Genomic DNA, 20,820 nt, shown 5'->3' on the forward strand with positions numbered 1-20,820 from the left:
AAATATACAAAAGTCTATTTTTATCATTTTTGCATGGTATACAGTCTGGAAAGTACCCATATGGCAAATTTCAAGTTTGTTGCATGTCGGTAAGTATGCTAAACATTTTGAACAGACACATTCACAAATTTCCTTTTTATATACAGTATATAGATTCCAAAAAATGCTAGCGCTTTTCATCAAGGATCTCAAAGCACTGGTCAGAACACAGCAGCAGCCACGTAACATAAAAATAATTATATTGTTATATTTTGAGTGAAATCAGAACTTGTATATATACTGGAGGAATCCGATGAGCTATAAAGCTCTTTTATCACCGATGTGCAGTAGGAGCATGGGGTAAGAACGTTAACAACAACGATCAGTACAACACACGATAATAGTGCACAGTACAAGAAAAAGTTATTCACGTGCTGAGGTGTGGCTATTTTATTTGTGTAATGCGAGCGTAAATGGGGTTGTTGCTGGGCTCAGGTTCAATCACACGGCCCGGGGTATTGGGGGGCGGAGCCTGATCTGCGGGGCGTGTGGGAGGGGCCACCGTTCACCTCGGCTCCAATGGGAGGCGAGGTGAATGGGGACGGAGCCAGCGGGGTAGTATGGGAAGGCCGGATCTGAGCATCTGGAAGAGGAGGAGTCAGGGTCACGTGGGGGGAATGTATATAAGTAGGAGCCCGGAAGAGATCGGGGCAGTCGGGGAAGTTAAGAGTCTGAGCCAAGTTGGCTGGTGAGGAAAGATCCGTGCCATCGGCCACGTGGCCGAAGGACCTCTGCACGCCGTCGGCCAGCGGTGTGCGGAGTGCGGGAATAGAGGAGCTAACGGAGGAGCGTGCGTGGCACGCAAGAGGGAGCGTGCGCGGGGGCGCACGCAAGACGACACTGGTCCGAGAGGAGGCCAGTGGGGGTGCGGAGAAGAACCTGAATAAAAGACAGACGGAGACCAGCAGTGCCTGACGGAGTCTTTTATTAAATTTGTATTACTACCGAATATGTGGTTAACTGGAATAGTAAATGCATGATTATTTCTCCATAATAAAGTTTTTTTTGGGTTAGATCGCGTAAATAAAACAGGACCCTGCGGGGTGGGCTGGTAGGAATAATACTAATACCGGTACAGGGATATCGACCGGGTATAGAGGAGTTAAAAAGAAAATGATTTGTGCATGGGGGGTGAGCGATGACGTCCACACCCCCTCCTCCCCACTGACTCGTGCGCACACAGAGCAATGACGTCAACACCCCCTCCCCACTGACTCGCGCGCCCACAGAGCGATGACGTCCACACCCCCCTCCCCACTGACTCGCGCGCCCACAGAGCAAGGATTGCAACAGGCGATGTCATTGGCTGTGCCGGATGCGACGGCCATCTTGTTTAGTTCATTTAGTTCACGGATCGCAGGGGGAGCGGGCGGCCATTTTGTCAGACAGACGGACGGCCTCGCGAAGCCTGTCGCAGTAGGCCTCGCGAAGCCTCCTGCACTAGGCCTCGCGAAGCCTCCTGCAGTAGGCCTCGCGAAGCCTTCCCTGCAGTAGGCCTCGCGAAGCCTTCTCTGCAGTAGGCCTCGCGAAGCCTTCTCTGCAGTAGGCCTCGCGATGCCTTCTCTGCAGTAGGGCTCGCGAAGCCTTTTCCGCAGTAGGCCTCGCAAAGCCTGCCGCACTAGGCCTCGCGAAGCCTGCCGCACTAGGCCTCGCGCCGTGCTTTTCGTGCACAAATAAGGCGATTAAATGTATCTTGTCTCTGTGTTAATAAATGTATCTTGTCTCTGTGTTAAAAAAAAACGTGCTGCGTTTCAGTAAAGTAAATTTGAAGCGAAGTTTATTATTACACTTGTTAAGCCAGGAAAGCCCCACTGAGTCAAAAGGTTTTTGTAGGGTCCTGCCAAGTGTTTGCAGTAGGGGGCGATGTTGCTACACCAAATCGGACGATACGAAGGGAGAGATTGAGGCCTAATTCTAGGCTTTAGGCCTAGCTGTAGGCTTTAGGGCGCTGTGAGTTAATTTTTAATTTAAATGTTTTAATGATTTATGTAAAAGCTTTAAATTTAAATGTTTCTATTTAAAAACATGAGGGAATGTAACATTGTTAAACATAACTCCCTTTCACACACGCGGGGGTACGATACGAAGGGAGAGTTTCAGGCCTAGTTCTAGGCTTTAGGCCTAGCTGTAGGCTTTAGGGCGCTGTGAATTTTTTTTATTTAATTTCAAAGTTTTAATTAAAAGCTATCTCAGGGAATAAGGGAATGTTACACGTGTCATGCCAAGTGTTTGCAGTAGGGGCGATGTTGCTACCAGGATAGCGTCACTGAGTCTGAAGGTTTTTGTAGGGTCATGCCAAGTGTTTGCAGTAGGGGGCGATGTTGATACACGGACGGACGGACGGACAGTCGGATGGACGGACGGACACATTAATCTATTGGTGGTCTGGTCCACTTCGTTCCTACCAGTAACAGGACCCTGCGGGGTGGGCTGGTAGGAATAATACTTAGTACCAGTACAGGGATATCGACCGGGTATAGAGGAGTTAAAGACAAAATTACTGTATTCTAGTGTAACGTTAATTAAAAGTGTTTGTTTTGACAAGAAACGCTGTGAGATTTAAAGACCCCTCACCACCAGCCCTCACCACCAGCCCTCACCACCAGCCCTCACCACCAGCCCTCACCACCAGCCCTCACCACCAGCCCTCACCACCAGCCCTCACCACCAGCCCTCACCACCAGCCCTCACCACCAGCCCTCACCACCAGCCCTCACCACCAGCCCTCACCACCAGCCCTCACCACCAGCCCCCACCACCAGCCCTCACCACCACCCCCCCACCACCAGCCCTCACCATCACCCCCCACCACCAGCCCCCACCACCACCCCCCACCACCAGCCCCCACCACCACCCCCCACCACCAGCCCTCACCACCACCCCCCACCACCAGCCCTCACCACCACCCCCCACCACCAGCCCCCACCACCACCCCCCACCACCACCCCCCACCACCAGCCCCCACCAGCCCCCACCACCAGCCCCCACCACCAGCCCCCACCACCAGCCCCCACCACCAGCCCCCACCACCACCTTCTGCACTAGGCCTCGCGAAGCCTGCCGCACTAGGCCTTGCAAAGCCTGCCGCACTAGGCCTCGCGCCGTGCTTTTCATGCACAAATAAGGCGATTAAATGTATCTCGTCTCTGTGTTAATAAATGTTTCTTGTCTCTGTGTTAAAAAAACGTGCTGCGTTTCAGGAAAGTATTTTTTTTTAAATAAACGTGCTGCGTTTCATCTCTCTGTTAAAAAGCCTGCCGCACTAGGCCTCGCGAAGCCTGCCGCACTAGGCCTCGCGCCGTGCTTTTCGTGCACAAATAAGGCGATTAAATGTATCTCGTCTCTGTGTTAATAAATGTTTGTTGTCTCTGTGTTAAAAAAACGTGCTGCGTTTCAGGAAAGTATTTTTTTTAAATAAACGTGCTGCGTTTCATCTCTGTGTTAAAAAGCCTGCCGCACTAGGCCTCGCGAAGCCTGCCGCATTAGGCCTCACGCCGTGCTTTTCGTGCACAAATAAGGCGATTAAATGTATCTCGTCTCTGTGTTAATAAATGTTTCTTGTCTCTGTGCTAAAAAAACGTGCTGCGTTTCAGTAAAGTAATTTTTTTTTAATAAACGTGCTGCGTTTCATCTCTGTGTCAATAAGCCTGCGGCACTAGGCCTCACGAAGCCTGCCGCACTAGGCCTCGCGCCGTGCTTTTTGTGCACAAATAAGGCGATTAAATGTATCTCGTCTCTGTGTTAATAAATGTTTCTTGTCTCTGTGTTAAAAAAACGTGCTGCGTTTCAGTAAAGTAATTTTTTTTTAATAAACGTGCTGTGTTTCATCTCTGTGTTAATAAGCCTGCCGCACTAGGCCTCGCGAAGCCTGCCGCACTAGGCCTCGCGCCGTGCTTTTCGTGCACAAATAAGGCGATTAAATGTATGTCGTCTCTGTGTTAATAAATGTTTCTTGTCTCTGTGTTAAAAAACGTGCTGCGTTTCAGTAAAGTAATCTATATATATAAAATCGTGAATCTGTCTGTCTGTCTGTGTGTCTGTGTGTCTCCGGACCATACACACTTTCATTGGACGCCGGTTGCCCCTGCCAACGGCTAGCGACGCCTTCGCCGCTTTCATTGGACCTGGCAACGGCTAGCGACGCCTTCGCCAAGGGCTGCACTTTCATTGGACGGCGGTTGCCCCTGCCAACGGCTAGCCACGCCTTCGCCACTTTCATAGGCTCCGTAATTAATTAAATAATAGCCATTACACAGTATTGTTGGAGCGCTGAGGGGGGGGAAGGAACGGCACCCGTACCCTGCCTCTGCCGGGTGCCCAATTTTGGCGAGGCCGCAGGCTCTGCACGCTACTAGGCCTCGACACCCACCACACCACTCTGAGGTAAATTCATCAAAGTTTTTCGTACTCTTCACTCCACCCCCACCACAATGTGTGCAATTAATATTACTTTTAAACCCAACGCGCCAACAATCGATTACTTAAATGTTCACTGTACAAATAGTCATTAAGCTGGGTCAGCTTACTGCCAGTCTATCATGTACACTCTAGCCTGCTTATGAAGCTGAGTGCGTGTACTGGCAGTCTATAATGTGGACTGTTGCCTGCTTATTATAATCGATTCTTTATATGTTCTTTGTACAAATAGTCATTAAGCTGGTTGAGCGCCCCCAGTTCGATTCCAACTCACGCCCACCACCGCTGACGATTATTTGAAACGGACCTGGGCCTCCCCTAGGTCGACTCAGCCTCAAACGCGTAACTGCTGTCGTGTGTGAACATCGTCACTGGGGAGACAAAGGCGGCCGGGCATCGTGGATCCAAGTCCCGGGCGAAGCCAGGTCATATCTATGTGTGTATGTGTTTATGTGTATGTCTGTGTGTCTGTATGTATGTGTGTATGTATGCGTGTTCATGTGTTTGTGTGTATGTATGTGTGTGTCTATGTATGTGTGTGTATGTGTTTCTGTGTATGTATGTGTGTGTATGTATGTGTGTTATGTGTCTGTCTGTGTGTCTGCATGTATGTGTGTGTGTATTGTGTATGTGTTTGTATGTGTTTGTGTGTTTACGCTCGCATTACACAAATGTGTTGCAGGTCTAAGGCGTTCCTTGCGCAGCATTGCCGCTTTATTATTTCAGTCGTTTACTGCCGTACGCACCCTGACAGTCGTGTGTGTCTGCAGCAAGCGCGTGTATGTGTACCTATGGACGCGCGCGCGTGTGTTGTGTAGGGGGAACGGTAGTGTAGTGCTTAGCGTGCTGCCTGTGTCTGTGTGTGTGTGTCTGTGTGTGTGTGTCTGTGTGTGTGTCTGTGTGTGTGTCTGTGCCTACGATCCATCCTGGGTTTAACCAGGCTGGATTGTGTGAGGAGCTCACAAATCCTTGAAAGATCTGGGCAAAGTCCCATCAGTGAGCTCCTCCGGCAGGCAAGGCTGCGTTGGCTGGGTCATGTAGCCCGCATGCCCAGCCACCGCATGCCTAAACAGCTTTTGTTCGGCCGGATCGAGGGGGCTAGACGGGCGCGGCACGGGCTGGAGAAGAGATGGAGTGATGTGGTACAGGAGGACGTGGAGCTGAGTGGACTTGCCGATGACTGGTACCAGCGGTGTCAAGATCGGCCTCAGTGGAGGAGGCTCGTGAAGGACGCTACTGGGCAGTTGGAGGCAGTCGCCCTCCAACAACAACGGAGGGCGGAGGAGCGACGCTCACAACAACGAGCGGAGCGCCGGGTGGCTAAAGCACAGCAAGTTGGTACAGTAGGGGGCACAGGTGGTGCATCAGCCAGTCATCTCGGTCATCTCGGTCAGTCGACCAGTGGCACCTGGGTCTGCCCCGTGACCTCCTGCCAGCGGGCTTTCGACACTTCACGTGGCCTCAAGGTGCACTTGGCCTGGCACAAGCATCGTGGTGACGTCACCGCCACTTAGTGGCGAATGGCGGTTGTTGTTGTTGTGTCTGTGCGTGTGTGGTGTGTGAGGATCGGTGGGTGTAGTGCTTAACGCTACGCTGCGCTACCAACCCGGCGAACCCAGTTCGATTCCCGCTCACGGCCACCACCGGTGACCATTGTTTGAACCTCCCCTAGGTCGACTCTGCCTCAAGCGAGTAACTGCTGTGGCGTATTAACATCGCCACTGGGGAGACAAAGGCGGCCGGCCGTGGTGGATACAAGTCCCGGGCGAAGCCGGGTAGTACAGCTAGTTTTTTTTAAAAACGCGCTGCGTTTCAGTAAAGTAATTTTGAAGCGAAGTTTAAAGTTTTGCCGTGATGCACCGGAAGCGACGGCCATCTTGTTTAATTCACATCGCAGGGGGAGCGGGCGGCCATCTTGTCGGACAGGGTCATGCCAAGTGTTTGCAGTAGGGGGCGATGTTGATACACGGACGGACGGACACATTAATCTATTGGTGGTCTGGTCCACTTCGTTCCTACCAGTATAAACGGCCCGTTAAAACCCGCCATCACCCGACAGCCAATTACGGAAACAGAAAGTGCCAATTCGTCACGAGTACAGCACACCTGTGTGTTGGAGAGCCAAGCCACAACATTTACAATCTGAGTACGACGTTTCGCCAGTAATTACAACTAGCTTCATCAGGCGATAGCCAGATTTGTGGAGAAGTCTAACTGCAAGAGCGCAGAAGCGTGGTCACCACATCTACTCTATATAAGGAATGAAACAATAAGACTTCTCCACAAATCTGTCTGTCGCCTGATGAAGCTAGTTGTGGCTTAGCTCTCCAATGCATTTTTTCACGCATTGTCAAAATCCTTCAGTTGTGTGTTGATCTACTTTCGCACCGTACGTAGCTCACCCAATCTATGCCACATGTTCCAATGAAATAGGGAAGTGGATACCGCAATGTGCAACAGTAACGTATTGTTTAAGATTAAAATTGAATGCAGTCATGCTGAACATGTATTGAGACTATAAATGTGCTGTATTTGCAGATTAACTCTTGAAACATTCCAAGTGCTCCCTATTAAAGATTTAATACGGCTCACAATAACATTTAAGTCATGGGCATAGCATTAAAAACGAGCTTATAATTCCAAAGTAATGTGAGCAATTATAATGTGCTAAAATACGAAACACTGCCTTCAGAGAGGAACTTAAACAACTTATTTTTATTTTACCCTTGTAAGGCCCACTGAGCTATATAGCTCTTTTTCGAAGTGACCTGGCCAGAAATGATAGCTCAACGAAGTGGCTTATCATGTGGACATTTTTTCTAAAGCAGCCAAATATTCTCAACGCATGATTCTGATTCTAAATGTGGAGGGGAAAATCGAAGGACCCGGAGAAAAATTCACGCGACTAAGGGGAAAGAAACATGCAAACTCCAAATATACAGGCATCAGGGGTCGGGATCGAAGCCACGACCTCCTGTATACCAGGCGAATCATCAGCCATGATAAATCCACTTCTGGATGAAGCACCCCCCATCCCCCCCACAGCCTTCTTGGTAATGACTCTTTCCCCCAATGGCACTGTTAGAGAAATATGAAACCGTGCAACGGGGATCAACGTTGTGGTGTGACATCACTTTAAAAACAGGATGACGTCATGCACGGCGATCTGGTGTCGAGGCTGAGATTATCATTGCGTCATTTTTTCCGGCCCTTTCCTGCGAGATGACGTTCCCGATGTTCGCGCCTGACGTGTCCGAAAGGAATTTTTTTTATTATTATTGCGATGACGTATTTCGAAATTTATAGTACTGTAGTGTGTTCACGTTATAAAAAAATATAATGGAGCTTACGGTGTGAGACGAACGCCATCATTGTTTACACACGACGTCGTCGCGAAGCGTCAACAAACCTTCGGCGCGCGTACATTCGTATGACGTCATTAAGCAGTGAGGTTCCCGTCGTGTCCGCACATGACGTCACCGAAAGCGCCCGTTATTACCCGTGATGCTCTCCGCGATAGTTCAAACGCGCGTCGTGACTTGCGTGGCGCGGCCCCTGAACGCGACGCCGAGATTGAAGCTCATCGCTGACTCGGAGCCACCTTCAACCCCGTCTACTCAACACCATCTCGCCTCCCACAAAACTTCGGCGCGATGGATCCCTTCACACAGGTGAGGTCCTGCACATTTAAAGATTGCTTTATTTTTCAGTTTTGCTTGCACGGTATGGTTAGAAGTTTGCGGCCCTAAGCCAGTTTGAAATAAAAGTACCGTAGTGGATTCACATGTAAAGGTTGTCGCGCGTAAGTTGACATCACACGTGTTGTTGTTGGTCGTCAGACACTATATAAATCCTTATAATCTTCATAGCAAATGCTATTTTATATGTTTATAGATAATGATTGCTAAGCGGTGCCAGCCTATTCCAGGCCGCGGCTCACATCAGTAGCGATTTATATCAGAACCGTGCCTGAGCCTCTACCTTCACCAACCCGCAATGACTAGCGTGGTGAAGTATGGTCAAACAACCCCCATGACCGATAACGCCATGGCGGTTGTCATCCAAGAGTGGATTGATAATGGGCTGTGCATAAAAAAATACATTTTCATTTGTCCCCTTAGACCAGGGGTCGGCAACCAAAATAACAAGAAGAGCCATTTCTTTCCAATTCGGTACAAAATTCAGTATTTCAAGAGCCGCAATACATCTGAGTACATACTGTACATACGTACATATCGTCAAGAAGCAGCCCGTAAAGAGCCGCATGCGGCTCCGGAGCCGTAGGTTGACGACCCCTGCCTTAGACGTTTAATTTCCTGAGGTTTAATATCGTGTCAGCTGAGGGCAGTCTTAAGAGTTGTAACAGCTGCTAGTCAGCACAGTCCTTAAAATAAATACTGTATGTTAAGTCACGGGCATGCAGTCAATCATAGTCCCTGCAGTCACACAACTGCATTTATGTACCATAGACATGTTTAACCATAACTTTAATGTCTGTTTCCCCTTAACATAACTTCAAACCCGTACAGGACAGCATGGCAACGCAGCTTAAGCACCAAAGATGAGCACTAATTTATAAAAGTAAATTGAACAATATTAAATAAATGAGCAAAATCTTTTCAAACAATACAATATATATTTAGCACCTGAGGGACAATGCATCTGGATATTTACAACAGCAGCATAACCAAATGTCACAGAAATATCACTACCATACACTGGGCAGTTAAACTGCAATTTTACTAACAAGTACACTTGCTTTTCCCTCTACATCTAGGCCTCGGCAAGGTAAGGTAAAAGTTAAAAGGTAAAAACAACGAGCCTACCTTTACCATACATTTTACCTTACCACAATACAATCACTCTACCCTACATTTTACCCTTTAGCTTAGCAGGTAAGGTTAAAGGTAAAAAGCAACGAGCCTACCTTTTACCCTACCTTTTACCCTTGCCCCATACAAATTACCCGATTACAGGGTAATTACTGGGGTACTACTACACATGAACAAGGTTTATAACGGTAGGTAGAGCGCTTTAATCATATAGAATACTCTCGATTATTCCAATTTTACACGCTTTCTTTTAACTCACTCTGTTATTGTCATTGTTGTTGTCGTTGTTGTCGTCATATCCTCAAATCTTGTAACTAAATTTTAACCCACTTCCTAATGAGGTATCGACTGCAAACTTGGTATACTTATGTCATACTGATGACAATATATTCTATCATAAAAAATGTATATATATTTTTAAACATTATTTTGTATTTGTTATGTTTCGGCTTGGGTCTAATTGTCCACGCTCAACTCACGTTGGCTGTAAATCACCATGGTCCCTTTACGTTATGGCAAGCTTCGGGGCCATTTCATGGAGTCGTGGAGTTCTGCCATTACGAGTACATTTAATAAAAGCGTGTTTTTTAATCAAGTTTGTTTTAATATTACTTATTAAATGGAGGCCACGGACTGCGCCACGGAGCTTTTAGCGGTAAACTAGGTACTGTATTTATCGATAATACTTTGCGCTTTCTTTACCCTACCGGGTAATTCTTCCGAGCTACCTTTACCCTACCCTTTACCTTACCCCTTGGCATGTCGACACATTTACCCTTTACCTTTACCCGGTTAAAAGGGTTAATTACCTTGCCGAGGCCTCTCTACATCGTTGAACTGCACATTATTACCTGCAGTTGCGGTTCGTAAATCAGCCTCGCTGTAGCATACGTGTATCAGTGCCCTCGGGCTCAAAGAAGCATTGGGAAGTGCGCAACTTCTTGAGTGGTATCAAGCTAGTTGTGAGATTTCACGTTCCGGTGGTGGAAATTCCACATTCCAGAGGTAGAACCGAATGCTTTCATTGGAAAAACCACCAAGTACAAACACCGCTCTTGTTGACTTAATCCGTTATTATTAATTTGTTCGTGTTACTTGTAATCTACAAACACCACTTCGAGTTATGGAACATTATTTTGTGGATCTTAAAGTATTTTTGTTGCTTTCCATACTGTTAAAGTACTCTACAATGTACATAAAGTATATATTATCTTCTAGCCATGCATGCAGATGGGTCTGAGCTCCTGACGAAGGACAGATATGCCTGTGTTTGGCCCCTCTCCGAAACGTGTAGTCTGTAGAGCAACTTTTACCATTTTTTCTCACCTCCGGTCGGCGTTTCCCCACTGCGGAGGCGTCTGTCTTGCAGTGCTATTTTCATCATGATTAAAATAAGTATTTTCATGAAATAATAAAATCATTCGTATTCCCTCTTACTATCCTGTAGCCTAATGGAAATGTAGTCAACTTTAATGTACATGTTTATGGTAAATCTTCAATTAAGACCTTGCAGTAAATGCCACCACAGCAACAAAAAAACACATTTACAAGCAAGGACTTTCCACCTGTTAATAGTGAAATTATTAATGGAATAGAAAGAATTGTGTTGCCGAAGCTGTTGGAACAGGATTCCTGCTGGTTGGCCATTACACGAGGCATTCCGCTCTGGGGCACAGCTTACTTGACGCGCCCCCTCACGTGACCCATACCCTGGAATTTGAGACAAACCGACGACAGATTCCATTAATTGTTGGTCTGTTTGGCACCAAATTCTAGTTTGGCAACTGCCAGTCTTTTTTAGAATAAAATATTGCGTTTAGAAATGGTGGTCGCAATGACTTTTTAGAAAAGTTCTATACTCCAATTAGGCTATATGCAGTGCGGTACAAATGCTGCTGCTTGCAGTAGCATATAGCTGTATCCATTGTATTGGACACAAGGTACCACTTCCTGTGCTCTGTGTAACACCCGGCCTGCTGGGCTGTGTGGTCATGAGATATCAGGACATCTGGGTACTGTATTATACTGTATTTGTTGAATTTATCCAGGAATACCGATTTCCTCCCACAAGTAAACGTAATAATGTTGACCCATCTGTGGATTTTAAGTGTTATCCCCATCAATTATTGTGTACACTCTGGATAAAATGTTTTCTGAATATATTCCATGAATTAACCATAACTGGCCAAAACACCCCAATGGTGGGACTCATATAGAATCTTGCAAATCTGAGGGTTTCGATTAGTTTTGTTTCCACATCATTCATACTTTGAAACATGCCTCCTATTTCACTCGGATATAGTGCGTAATGAGAATTTCTCCCAATAGGTTCTAAATATTGTATAAAACATTAACTATACTCTTTGGTTGTTTTCGGTAAAGTCACGTAGGTAGAAATAAAGCTAAATAAATCACAACGTTTTGATAGCACAAGCCATCGTCTTCGGGTGAAAATCGCGACAGCCGTGATGTCTGCTGTGAGCAGCACGTCTGCTGCCTTGTGAAGAAAAGCTGTTACCAGCAAGAGTTTATAGAAGTTTTTGAGAACAAAGGTAGCCAAAGTAGTGTTATTGGGGTATTATAGTGTAAAGGTAATAAATAGCGTGGCATGGTAAAGGAAATGAACCTAGATTAGCATGTTGGATTATAGTGCAAAGTTAAAGAGCTTCCGTAGCGCATAAGAGCTCAGATTAGCATGTAGGATTAGCATATGTATTTGGATGAGAAAAGCATGTAAAAGTTAATTAAAAAATTAGCAAGTTAATGTCAGTCTATGTGTAACCAAGAATAGCATGTTAAAGTTGATGAGAAAAGCACGTCAAAGTCAATGAGCGAAGTTAATGAGAATATCATGTTAAATTAAATGAGAGAGGAGCAAGTCGATGTCAGTCTATGTGTAATAAATAGCGTGGTATGTTAAAGTTAATGAACTTAGCATAAGAATGGCTCGGGGGGAGAGAGAGAGAATGTGTTTTAATGAGAGAAGCATGTAAAAGTTAATGAAAAAATTAGCAAGTTAATGTCATTTTATGTGTAACAAAGAGTAGCATGTTAAAGTTAATGAGAAAAGCATGTAAAAGTACATGAGCGATGTCAATGAGAACATAATGTTTAAGGCAATGAGAGATGAGCAAGTCGATGCATAATGTTATCATTTTTTGTTAGTTAAATGATTGTATTAAACACTGCTCCACAGACTAGCTGCCAAGGTTATCGTTGAAATGCTGTTTCTCCAGAGGTGTGAACATTGCTTTGCGTTTGCAGAAGTTGCTGGAGCGCACGCGCGCACGCCGCGAGCTACTACAGCAGAAAATGAGTGAGCGGCCAAGCCCCAGCAAGAGGCTGCGTGAGCCTCTGACCGATGCCAACATGCGAGGCGGTACCCTGACTCCCCTCACGACCCAGGAGCCCCCTCGCGGAAAGAGCAATCAAGGTACCCACACGGCACCCATGTGCCAACATAAGTAGTATTACTGCATTGATACGAGTGCAGTGACTCGTGCACATCGGCTTCTATATTCAGCTTGTACATCTTTTCCACCGTACTACGAAGGCGCACCGGCGCCTTGCCGAGCCAGCTCCGCGCGGCTCAGAAGGCACCAGATTGTTTTTCCAATGCTGCTGTGTAAAGTCTACATTTAAAAGATAGGATTCTACAGAGATGGCACTGCCTAAGGCATGGCATCAGTTGTGAAATATAGGTGTGCTAAAATGAGCAATGAGCGGTGCTCGTCTCCCTTGGTTGCCCTGAGCTAGTTTTGGAAATTCAACACTTATGATCGGCCAGTGTTTCCATAGGACAACACATTTTAACCTTTTACAAATTGATAAAAAATATTTTACCGCAAACAGATTACAGGTGGAATCAACCCAAGCCGTGATCAAGCATTCATTTCCTTTTTGGATTTTACATTGTTTTAGTATTATTATTAACCCTGACTGGAATTTTAAAAAATTAGCCTTCCACTTGTTGATATCTCTGACCACAGTACCACCTGGCTGAATACAAAGGCTTGTGTAAAAATAGCGAGAATAGTCAGATAAGAGCACAGTATTAACCACTGTTTATTCAACGTTTCAAGCCTTGGGTGGTCATGCACAGCCCTTGGGAGGTAAGGGTTTGGTTGATCACCAAGACTAGTGAGACTTCCAAACCCATTAGGCTGTGAGTTAGAGATGATATGTCAGTACAGTAATTGGGTTCATGAATCCGTCTGTGAAATTTGGAGTGTTATAATTTATATCTGTTAGTTTTCCTTAGGATAATCTGATTCACTCCTAGATGCAAGATAATCATCAATGGAATTGGACACATTTCTCAATGTAGGATCAAAATAGTTGTCTCAATCAATGATAATAGATTTGCATGATTCTATACAGTTTTGTTCTGACCTGTGGCAGCTTGAGGCAATAAAGGCCACCTCTGGTTTTCCAATCTCAGGTTGTGTGAGCATTTGTATTAATGTGATGTTGAAATGCAAAGACAACCTCAGATAATAATAATAATAAAGCACCAGTGCTGGGCTGCAACAGACCAGTTTTATGGGAAGCAGCATGGGCTGCGTGTACCTTTCTGGTGAAGAAATCGCATATGAAGCCAGTGCAGTCTAGTCACTAAATTAATCCACCTGCACATGTCACCTGCGTCAGGAAAACCCAGGGCGGCGTTTGCTTCCTCTCCAACCTGGAGTCATCACCAGACATGCCCACTGCTTGTAACTTTCTCCACAAGAGACCAATGCTTCCTGACAATTACCCGCCTCATGCCCTGTTATCAGTCGGAGCCAGCATCCCATCGCCCTCCAAGCGTCTGTGTGCGGGGGACGCGACACTGGAAGGGGGGAGCTCCCCGGCCCCAAGGAGCCAGAGCCTGGATTCGCGCAGGGTAGAGCGTTTGGTGAAGGCGGACACGCCTGCCATCGCGTCGGTGCGATCGCGGCTACGCAACCTCTCCCAACAGATTGGAGACGGTAGGGATGCCAGCAATCACCACAGAGGAGCTCTCCTTACGGGGGGCTGCAGTCACACCATCTTTGAAAGAAATACACCAAAATTAAACTGATTTTTTGAAACTGTGTCATGATTAAAGTGATAATTTCTCGGTTTCAAATTATAACTTAATACTCAGATACTGTTTTTCAAACTCCAGTTCTTGCGACATCCCCGCAGACTGTATTTCCATGTTTACTCATGTTTACCATTCATATGCAACTTTACCCACTACACGTTGTTTGCGCCTGATGGTTGGCAATCACGGAAAGCTGTGCTACTTTGGATTTTGAGGACTGGAGTTACACTCCTTTAGGAGGGTGCTTCAAAAACGTAATCTAAACGGGTTTTTTTCCTTGAATGTAGAAAGTGCTGAATGCTGAGCATGTTACTCTAACCCAGGGGTGGGGAACCTTTTTTCTGCCAAGGACCATTTGTATATTTATAACATTTGCGGGCCATACAAAATGATCAACTTAAAAATTTGCCTGTTATATTTGGTCAAACATTTAATTAACTCACCCCTAATTTGATGACTGGAACTGCTTCTCTTTGGTGAGGCATGTGATGTTAGCTGGCATTGATGATGTTGCGACTCGCCACTGCTTTTCCAGGTTTGCTCCGAGATTTATTGAATTTCGAGTCCTGCCTGCAGTTGCCTTGGCAGGGCCAGACCAAATGATTTTGCGGTCTTTATACACCCCGCAGGCCGGACATTCCCCACCCTGCACTAACCCATAACTCTAACCCTCACGTAAGGAAATCTAGTCGTCTAGTACTTAAACGAGTAATTGATGACACTGGTTTGAGGCTCTAAACCAATTATGGAAATTCTGCATTCTTTATTTGTTGGGACTATGATTGATTACAATATCGTTCACTGCCCTGGCATAATAATTGTCTTCAAGCAACCTACGAATTGAGATGAGTACTACAATCTCATTGCCACTGAGGTTGTATTTGAGACTGAGGAAAATTCTCATATTGATTGTGAAATCCACCGGACTATAGTCCTACTAACAGCCTAAGCACGCGAGCCAACCATACCATAGGTCTAACACTAACCTCAACCACAACAGACACTATACCTAACCATAACCGCACGAGTTAGACAGACATTAACACAATAACTAACTCTAAGCACAACCACACTAAAAACTATACCTAACCCGAACCACACTAGCAAAGTAGACACTAACCCCATTATGACACATAACCCGTTTACCTTGTCAGATTTTTTGTTTCGCTCTTCACATTTAGTGTTCAATGCTTTCTCCCCTGTGCAGATGAAGAGTCGTCGGAGAACTGGCCCGGCCCCGTGAGCCCCACACGGGGCCCTCGCGCTCGTCTTGACGTGCGCCCATCGCCCGTGCGCCGCGTGGGTCCCGCCGCCCTCGCCCAGCGCATCTCGTCGTGGGAGGGCCATTCGGCCTCCCCGCCTACAACCGGAGGGCCACTGCTGCCACCACCTACACAACCACACAGGGCAGTCGGCACCACCGCCCACCAAGAGGTGTGGGATGAAAGGGTCTGCTTTCCTGGGAGGTGAAACCGGAAAAAAAACTAACAGCTCTTGTAATGTGTACCATGGCCATGTATCCAAGAGAATATGACTGTCATGATGTCACTTAGTAGATGAAGTTTCATGGATTCTTCAAATGAGAGATTTTCTATAAAAAAGCATGATCTACAAATATATGTATTTCAAACAACCTACACGAGTTATATTTAAATACGAGATGGTCGTATACAACTTTTAGTTCATCATCTTTTCACAGACAGCCACATACTACACTTAAAATGTACTTATTCCATCCATGGAATCCACCTTTCCTGAACAAAACCTACATTTTTTTAACAATTAGCTTTTGTTGATTGTCAGGCTTTTCCAGGATATTCTTCAATTAGAATTGACTCATGCTTATGGTCATGCATCAAATTGGGCATAATAAATATATATGTATGATTGTACAAAGTGTATCCAAATGTGTTTTTCTGCCAAGGGCCATTTGGATATTTATGACATCATTCGCGGGCCATAGAAAATTATCAACTTAAAAATTTGCCTGTTATATTTGGTCAAACATTTAATTAACTCACCCCTAATGTGATGGCTGGAACTGCTTCTCTTTGGTGAGGCATGTGATGTTAGCTGGTATTGATGATGTTGCTACTCGCAACTGCTTTTCCAGGTTTGCTTCTAGATTTATTTAATTTCGAGTCCCGCCTGCGGTTGCCTTGGCAGGGCCAGACTAAATGATTTCGCTGGCCTCATACGGCCCGCGGGCCGGACGTTCCCCACCCCTGCTCTAGACTAATAAAATGAACAAGAATGAAGACTGAGACGGACAATACAAATAAAAGACTACAAACACGTCAAAAATATTGAATATTGTATCCAATTGTGATGCTGAATTGAACATGCAAACTCCAAATATACAGTTGGTAAAGTCGAGATTGAACCCACAACCTCATGTATACCAGGCGAGGTAGTTAACATCTCACCACTGTGGCATTTTAATACTGTCCAATGACATGCCACTTCTACCACCCTCATCGCCTACGTGGCTTGTGGATGTCATTTCCACCCTGTCTGGCCACCGGATTTGGAGCTCTTTGCTTGAGCGATTTGACACGCGTCTGCTCCCTCCCTCTTGATTCCGGCATCTTCAGACACCGCTATCGCTGTCATCAACGTCTTTACCACCACCACCACTGCCTTCAGTGCCCCAGCCTGTGCGGGCCACCATGTTCAGGAGCTCTGCTGCTGCGACTGCTCATGTGGGTGTTTGTGAGGTGTTGTGAAGGCTTTTTGTGTGCTGTGCACGGACGCATGTGGAAGCTTCCTGGCTGGCAGCTTGCTCGCGAATGATTTTGACTCGTCCTGTTGAACTGTCCTAATTATTATAACTAATTATATGCATTTTATGTCTTTACAAGTGTAATTTCTGTACAATTGAATTTTAGATTTCAAATTTTGGGCAGTATTCTTGGGGAAAACAACCTTTTCTTAGTTAATTTTAATACTGCTAAAACCTTTTCTATTAAAATGAATGTCATTTGTGAAAATTAACTTTTTTGCAAATTTCTTCTCATGTATATCTGTGAAATGTAAGTTGTAGCAAACAGTTGTATGTACTTTATCAAAATAATTTTGCATGCAAGTGAATTCCTTATTGCTCAAATAAAAAACAATGTATGTAATGTTTTGTTTACTATATAAAAAGTGTTCATGTATAATTTTTTTACTCTGACTCTCACCAGATTTACAATACAATTTTAAGTAGCGAGCATCTAAATGCAACTGCATCTTGAAAGCCCGATAAAATAGTTGCAGGACATAGATCACGGGAAAAATCCAATTCTCGTCAGCAGTCGGTGGGTGGCACAAGAGGGGCGCTGCGGTGACGAGATTTTATCTCCCTTGTCTGGTATACAGGAGATCGTGGGTTCGCTCCCGACCCTGATGCCTGTATATTTAGAGATTGCATGTTGTGATCGTGTGGATATTTATCCGGGTCCTCCGGATGCGTTAAAGAGTATTTGGCTGCTATACATTTCCATATGATCAGCCACTTCGTTGAGCTATCATTTGTGGCCAGGTCACCCCTGAAAAAAAGCTCTTTACAGTAGCTCATTGGGCTTTACCTTGTAAATTAGAAACAGTTTTTAACGGTGACTGACGATGTCAGTTGCAGGGTGTAACGTGGCAGGTCGTGTGTTGACGTAGGTGGATGTTCTGCTTGTGGCGCACTCCACTAAGGTCGTCTTCCCGGAAGCGATGACCACCGAGACCCCGCCACTAGCCGCTTCTGCAGGTCTGTGCCATCCACCCTGGCTCTTGCTGTGGTTTACCCCGCACAAGCTAAACCACAGCCAATCACCAGATATTTTGCAGCAACTACTGTAGCTGGCGGTGTGTTAGGGTTCTATATCCTAATTTAATTCCTGGTTGAGTACAGAGTCGAACCCTGAAACTAATAGAGATTAGAGCCTAACCATTATCTATGAGCCCATTACAGACTAATAGAGATTATAGAGTCTAACACGCACACTATAGCTTATCCGTGACGCTAAAGTCTAACACTAGGCTATTTCCTTCACCTGCTCTGGGCTTATGGATGATTCAAGTCAGACCTTAACAATGAGATGACAAATCATTGCATAGCATAACTATAACTCTCAGCATAAACCATAATTTTAGCCGTAGCCTAACCATACAGATTGGTGTAAGGACTAACCAGCGGCCCTTAACTTGAACCCAACTAAAACCAAATGTTAAATTTAATCCGGAGCCTAACACCCTGGGTTTGTCTCGCCAGTCGTAAACCTAAACCAGATCAAAGCCTACACCAACATGCACTTGTTTCACATTCCGATAGGTTCAGAGTAGCAAAAAAAAAACAGTTTTATTCAACCAGGATAAACCCTTGAGATTCACATTTAATGTTCAAGGAGGTCCTTTCCATTTGACAGCGACATTAATTATCCATTGATATTGCACAATAGCGTGATATATAATTTTAGAGATTGAAATATAATTTTACAGTGACAAATATAATAGGTGGTTAAACATTATAAAATAGCATAAAATGTCGGATTATGTGCACAGAAATAAGTTATATGGCAGAATGGATCAATTTTTAAGCATGTAGCAATGTATTAGAATCTAATCGGTTCCAATTGGGGGGTGCTTGGTAATAAAAAAGCTCTGATGCCCAAGACCGGCTTGACCATTGGAGCCTGGAGCAAGAGAGATGTCTGAGCTGGGATCATGGAAAGGAGTTCGACAAGCAATGGCAGTGCAGATATCTTGAGGTTATTTTGTCTTCAAGAAATTGTCAACTGGTTTGGGGTTGTCACAAACAGCGATGCCCTCATTCACAGATGATCGCTGTGAAAACAATTTGCCGGCTGTCCTTCCCGGAGACTATGCCCCAGCAACAGGGCTGTCCGAGAGACAACTGCGGACCCAGGCCGCCCTGGCGAAGCTGAGGGAGGTATGATGAAAAAGACGACTCATCCTGTAAGAAGGAGTCGGCAACAGCTTAAATACAACCACTCTTCACTTCCCACATGGTGATGGCCATTTTATTAGACCCAAGGGAATAATGAGCCAAGTTGACCCCTAAGTGGGATTTGAGTCAAGAACTCTGCCACAGGGCTTCCTATCATATATGAGATGCTTTGGAGCCTGAGGCATTTTTGATATTTTTAGGGTTCCCTAGAAATGCCAAAGACTTGAGTGTCAAACCAGTTCATCCTGAATTCTGAGCATTACGTCGAAAAAACGACACAATTTTTCTGCGTCTGTGATCCCCTGCAGCTGAGAGAAAAGGACCCGGTCGCCCTCCGCCAGCGTATCCAGGAATGCAGCGTGGGGGCATCGATCACAGAGCTCGCTGGCACAGATGATGAATGGCGCTCGGCAGAGGTGCGCGGGGACAGACTTGCCTCATTCTTTTACACGTTTCCGAGTAATCGTAACCTCGATAATGAAGCTACTCTATGATGGGGTGACAGATGTTCTGACATTTGTGCCTCACATCAAGTAGGGCCCCTGACCTCGATTTCTGACTCGGGTGCCTTTCTGTGTGGCGTTTGTATGTTCTCCCTTTGTTCTGCATGGGTTTCTGAGAGCATTATTTTACTGTCCTAGTAATAGTTTCAGTACTATCTGTCTCTCTTATTCTCTGTCTACCTCTGTTACCTTTTCTTTCAACTTTACCAAACAACATTTTTCTGGGTTTTACCCAACACACGTATAGCTATAAAAACATTTCTTAATGGCATTGTGCAATCATCTTCAGGATGACGGTGCTCCAATCTTCCTGCATATTGCTTCGCCACCACTGAAGGTCACGGGTCAAAATGATGACCAAGAAGTAAACCCCGTGGATTGGTCTGATGGTGGTAAGTACAGCATGCAAATGAGAACATCGGTGTCCCTTAATGCATGGCGGCAGCCAGGGGAGTGTTGCGTGTGTTGAGTGTTACGGAGGTCTGGTTGCAAGTGATCTGCCTAAAAATAAATATTTTCAAGGCAGAGTCAAATTGATGAAGGAATACATGTCTGAGAATTCTCACAGCACAACCTCAAAATGCAAAGGAATATCCTGGAAAATGATACGTTAAGACTACTTCTGGTTTCTTATCAGTAGACCACTCATTGTTCAAGCTTAGCAAAGAGTGGTTTGCCACATGTCTGTCATGCAGTGTGTATGTTAATTTTCACTTTTCAGAGCTTGGATTAGGTAAATTAAATTCCAAATTTATTCTAAATGCTATTTGTGTAGTCACTGATGACTTACCCGAGGCCACTGAACTTAGTGGACTTCCTGTTTTAATGATGAGTGCCTGCCAGATTTTCCAATGCTGGCTCATTGTTCTGATATTGAGTGCTTTGTTTTAAAGAAAGACTTGTCTCTGCCAAACATGTGGAATTTACCCCATTGCCCCTAGACTGGCGATGTAGATGAGCATCGCCGAATACTTGTTAAATACAGAACTGCTAATTATTCATGGTGATTGATAGGGAGTTGTG

At 45.4% G+C, this 20,820-nt stretch overlaps 1 protein-coding gene across 1 annotated transcript in view; it reads left to right on the plus strand.

Annotated features, from left to right (window-relative positions):
- Positions 1-7,885: 7,885 nt before the first annotated feature.
- Positions 7,886-20,820, plus strand: part of LOC133354895 (anillin-like) — a 44,600-nt gene continuing 31,665 nt past the window's right edge. Inside the window, 11 exon segments of the mRNA XM_061572058.1 lie at positions 7,886-7,924; positions 7,926-8,011; positions 8,013-8,050; positions 8,053-8,126; positions 12,552-12,720; positions 14,066-14,257; positions 15,563-15,789; positions 18,007-18,094; positions 19,164-19,276; positions 19,603-19,710; positions 20,087-20,189. Coding sequence (XP_061428042.1) covers positions 7,886-7,924; positions 7,926-8,011; positions 8,013-8,050; positions 8,053-8,126; positions 12,552-12,720; positions 14,066-14,257; positions 15,563-15,789; positions 18,007-18,094; positions 19,164-19,276; positions 19,603-19,710; positions 20,087-20,189 — 1,237 coding nt within the window.

Source organism: Lethenteron reissneri, chromosome 49 (assembly GCF_015708825.2).
Source record: "Lethenteron reissneri isolate LAM-NWPU_2019-01 chromosome 49, ASM1570882v1, whole genome shotgun sequence".
NCBI classification, from domain to species: domain Eukaryota; kingdom Metazoa; phylum Chordata; class Hyperoartia; order Petromyzontiformes; family Petromyzontidae; genus Lethenteron; species Lethenteron reissneri.